This window comes from Nanorana parkeri, unplaced genomic scaffold (genome assembly GCF_000935625.1).
Source record: "Nanorana parkeri isolate BGI_ZX_2015 unplaced genomic scaffold, ASM93562v1 scaffold44, whole genome shotgun sequence".
Classification (NCBI taxonomy): Eukaryota; Metazoa; Chordata; class Amphibia; order Anura; family Dicroglossidae; genus Nanorana; species Nanorana parkeri.
Genome location: NW_017306312.1, coordinates 2423799 through 2428170, shown reverse-complemented (window position 1 = coordinate 2428170; position 4372 = coordinate 2423799). Strand labels below are relative to the sequence as shown.

General features: G+C 39.3%; 1 protein-coding gene across 1 annotated transcript in view; it reads left to right on the top strand.

The window, feature by feature from the left end:
* Positions 1-4372, top strand: part of ITGA6 (integrin subunit alpha 6) — a 78758-nt gene that overhangs the window by 36637 nt on the left and 37749 nt on the right. Inside the window, exons 3-4 of the mRNA XM_018572535.1 lie at positions 565-644; positions 1930-2185. Coding sequence (XP_018428037.1) covers positions 565-644; positions 1930-2185 — 336 coding nt within the window. The remainder of the gene's footprint in view (positions 1-564; positions 645-1929; positions 2186-4372) is intronic.

Below are 4372 nucleotides of genomic sequence, written 5' to 3'. Positions count from 1 at the left end.
GGGGGGGGGGGTTTGTTGCTGGTGCTTGAGTCTTGAAGGGTGGGGGTAGCCAATGGTGAGATGTGAGAGTCCACCTGTCTAGTGAGAGGCATATGTCTGGGGATGTCTGTTGTCCAATAGCCTCAGTTGAGAGCAAGTATCTGTCACTGTACAGTGTGTGTAGTGGTTGCAGGTGACATAAAGGGGTGCAGGTTGTGGGACTGTGCAGTAGGAAGGAATGCATGTGGTATATGCTGGTCAGTTGGTGAGGAAGAAACGGTGGTAGGTGGCTGTTGCTATTCCTTTCAGAAGCACAATGGTCATTTTGGTGGTCAACATTGGCAGTTCACGGTCTAGTTTAACTTGTTGCTTGCAATTTATTTTAAAGATATCTTTAACCTGTCACAAATATGGATAGTTCAAAACGAGCATTTGATGTAAAATTATAGTAGCAGGTGTTACCTTCAGAAAAAGCGGCATGTCACAATGATCAGCAGATCCAGAGATACAGACAGCTAGATTTATATGCAAATCTTGAATTCTTCAACTTACATTGAGCTCTAAGAAATATGTATTTTTTAATAGTTGACTTGCAAGTGGAGAGTAAAGAAAACCAATGGATGGGTGTCAGTGTACAGAGTCAAGGACCAGGAGGCAAAATTGTGGTACGTGCTTATCAAACCTTTTTTTGTTTTAATTGAAATAAGTTATATCTATTATTGGTTTACTAGATGACGAGAAGGAAAGCCCTGGGCTCTCTAGAACATATTATGTTTTAACCTCCACGGCCAATAATATTTATTATTTTCTTTCTTCTCTTGATGGCTAACATGGCGCAATCCTCTGGTCCACTTTCTCATAGAGGACCTGTTCCATGGAAGCTGTGCAAATCCATAGTCATTAGTGTTGTCTGTAGGTTTCCTGTAGCTGCTCTTTTTCCCATTACTAACTTACCTGCCTTGCTCTGCACTGTGTCTCTGTGCGAAGGTGACCATCTGCCTCCCTGATGACTGGCACTCCTAATATATTAAGTAGGGAGATCCTTGCAATTCATGTACCCAGGCACAGCACACCCTCAGGGTACAGTTAGCAGGACAGTAGTAACATCACCAATTATCACTCCAAATCTCGTGAGACTAGAAGTCATCAAAAATATAAAAAAATATATCAAAAGTTCTACTCTTAAGGCTGGAATCATACTATTGCAGCCTATTACATTGAATTAACACAATTTATGTTGCACCTTAACATGCTGTTGCTAAAAGGCAGCCTATGAATGCGATTCACAGCGCACCACAATGGACAAGAAAACGCACATAGCCTTTTTTTTGGAACACAGTGCTTTGCTTTGTGTGTGCTGCTACTGCTTAGTGACGTGGGTTGCCATTCACGATGAATAATACAACGCTAACAGGGTTATTCACCAAAGGGTGAAGAGTTTGGAGAAGGCAGGAGAAGTGAACAATATAGGACAAAATAGCTGATCTCGTAAAATTCTCCAATTCAGCTCACTTTCCAGTTCAGCGATGTTGTCCTAGATTGTTCCCTTCTCCTGCTTTCTCCAAACTCTTCACCCTTTTGTGAATAACCCTGTAAATATATTATTACTATATAAAGTAATGTCGGCAAATATTTCACCCTGTGGTTTTCCTAAACTTATATAAAGGGAGGGGTGGAATATGTAGGCTATATATTGTGATGCTTTTATAGTTGTAATTTCCGAAATGCATCACCTGGTTTAACTGACTAAAGGTGTTAGTAAAGAGCCATTTTAAACGTTGGATGTGCTGATGCCTTCTGTCACATTGTTGAGGAGCACCAAAAGGAACATTAGTTTGATCTATCCTGGTTACCTGATAGGGAGATGGTTTGAGCAGAGCAGCCTTGTGTTGTAATTCATTGCATATAAGTAAAAATACAACAATTAAAGTGTCCCCATTGAAATTACAGACCTGTGCCCATCGATACGAGAGGAGAAGATTTGTGAACTCCCCCCAGGAATCTCGAGATATCACAGGAAGATGCTACATGCTGAGCCAAGACTTCACCATATCAGATGACATGGATGGAGGCGAATGGAACTTTTGTGATGGCCGTCTCAGAGGTCATGAGAAATTTGGATCCTGCCAGCAGGGTGTTGCTGCAACATTTACAAAGGACTATCATTATGTTGTGTTTGGGGCCCCAGGAACATACAACTGGAAAGGTATGGGGTTTTTATACTTCATAGTAACACAAAGGAGTACAACATCCGGTTGGGCTAAGCACATGAAGTGAAAATTAAGGTGCATTTTGTGAAAGCTGAGAAATATCATGTTAGTGTAGATTAAAGCAGAACTCCGGGCAAAATGGTTCCTAAGTGCACATTTTTTGTCTAGAGTTAAATATGTCTGAGTTAAAAATTAGTTATACTCTGATTTTCGGAGCCGGCTGGCTATTAGAACTTCTGCCCGAAGTTCTGCTTTAAAAATGATTATTACTGCGGTTCTATTTTTTTTGTATGGTTGCATAATTATGTTTCTGTACCTAACCTGCTTACATTGTTATACAGAGGTGCACTTTATGTAATAATATAAGTTTTGTTTTGCAGAAAACATCCAGTTACATCAGCGGTAGGCAACCTTGGCCCTCCAGCTGTTGGGGAACTAGAGGTCCCATGAGGACTGTTATGATGGGATTTGTAACCACCACTGCCAGGGTTGCCTACCCCTAAATTAGATACTTCCTCGTATTTCCTAACTCACACTATTAAATGACAATTGGAATGAGATGAGTTGTTAGGGAGAACACAGACATTCTCCCTTTCTCTAATAATTACAAATAACACTTTTTCAGCTGCACCCAGGTAATATGGGGCTCCCACAGTGACTCTACTTCATGGATACATCATCATACATTCATTTTCTTGTACATTCCTCACTTCCAGAGCAGTTCTATAAGGTCCATCTGATCAGAATATCCAGGATTATTAAAAAAAAAAAAATCAGACATTATGATGTCACATTACTTTAAAGGGAAATGATAATTTTCAGTCAGTAAAACTTTGAATTATTATTATGACATTTAGTCATTTTTGCTTTAAATTTCACATGATTGCAGTTAGTATACAGATTTGTGGCTTTTAGTGTCAAGAAACGTTTACACGAGGGCTGTTTTCTTCAGGCATCTTTGTGCATTTTCTACTTAGGTTTATGGGGTCTATTTATAAACAATTCTCCCATTCACCCTGTGAATCTCTGTGAACATTCGTTCTGTGTGAATACAGACAAAAACAAACGTTCCTAGTAAATTTTCTTTCCAGTTCGAATGTAATGACATGTAATACTGCATTGTGGCCACTAGATGGAGCTGAGGAGCATAATTGACATAATTTGGTATTACATTAAATTACAGGAAAAGAACATGTACTAAGAACATATACAAGAATGCCACTTTCGGGCAACACATTGGGGTTGTGATTAGCACTTCTGCCTTGCAGCACTCAGGGTCTCTGCTTCAAATCCTGGTCAGGAGTTTGCATGTTCTCCCGGTGCTTGTGTGTGTTTCCCCCCACACCTCAAAGACATGCTGGAAGGTTAATTGGCTCCTGTCTAAAATTGTCATTGTATGTGTGAATGTGAGATGGGGACCTCAGATTGTAAGCACCTTGAGGGCAGGGACTGATGTGAATGTGCAGTATGTGAAGCGCTGTGTAAATTGCTGGCGCTATATAATAACATACATTTTTGTCTCTAATCACATGGAATGTGGCTCTGAGAATTTTTTATAAATAGACCCCCATTTGTTTTATATGCATTTACAAAGATTTACCTAGCGAAGTAACTTATAGAAAAAAAAAACAATTCTGTGTACGAATGAGGCAAAATAATTGCACTTAGAAGCTTGCTATTGTTGATCATGTGAACTGCACCATTTATCAACATTATACTTAATGTATAAGTACATTATACTTACAGTATTTGGGTACAAAGTACATTAATGCCGTTACATACTGCTATTGTGAATGACACTATAGACTTAGGGGTCTTGTAAACCTTTCCCTGAAAATAAGACCTAGTGTCTTTTTTCATGAAAAAAAATAAAAATAAGACAGTGTCTTATTTTCGGGGAAACACGGTAATCCAACATTTATATGAGAGAAGAAAAGCTGGCCGCCTCTATGCACATACTGGGGGAATTTATCATAACTGGAGCAGACAAAATCTGGAGCAGATTTGCACAGCAACCAATCAGCTTCTATCTCTCATTTTCAAATCATTTACCTGAGCAAACTGAAGAGAGAAGCTGATTGGTAGCCATGGGCAACTGCTCCAGATTGTGTCTGCTCCAGTTTTGATAAATTCCCCCCTATGTATATTTTATATTCATAAACATAAGCAGAAAAAAATGCTAC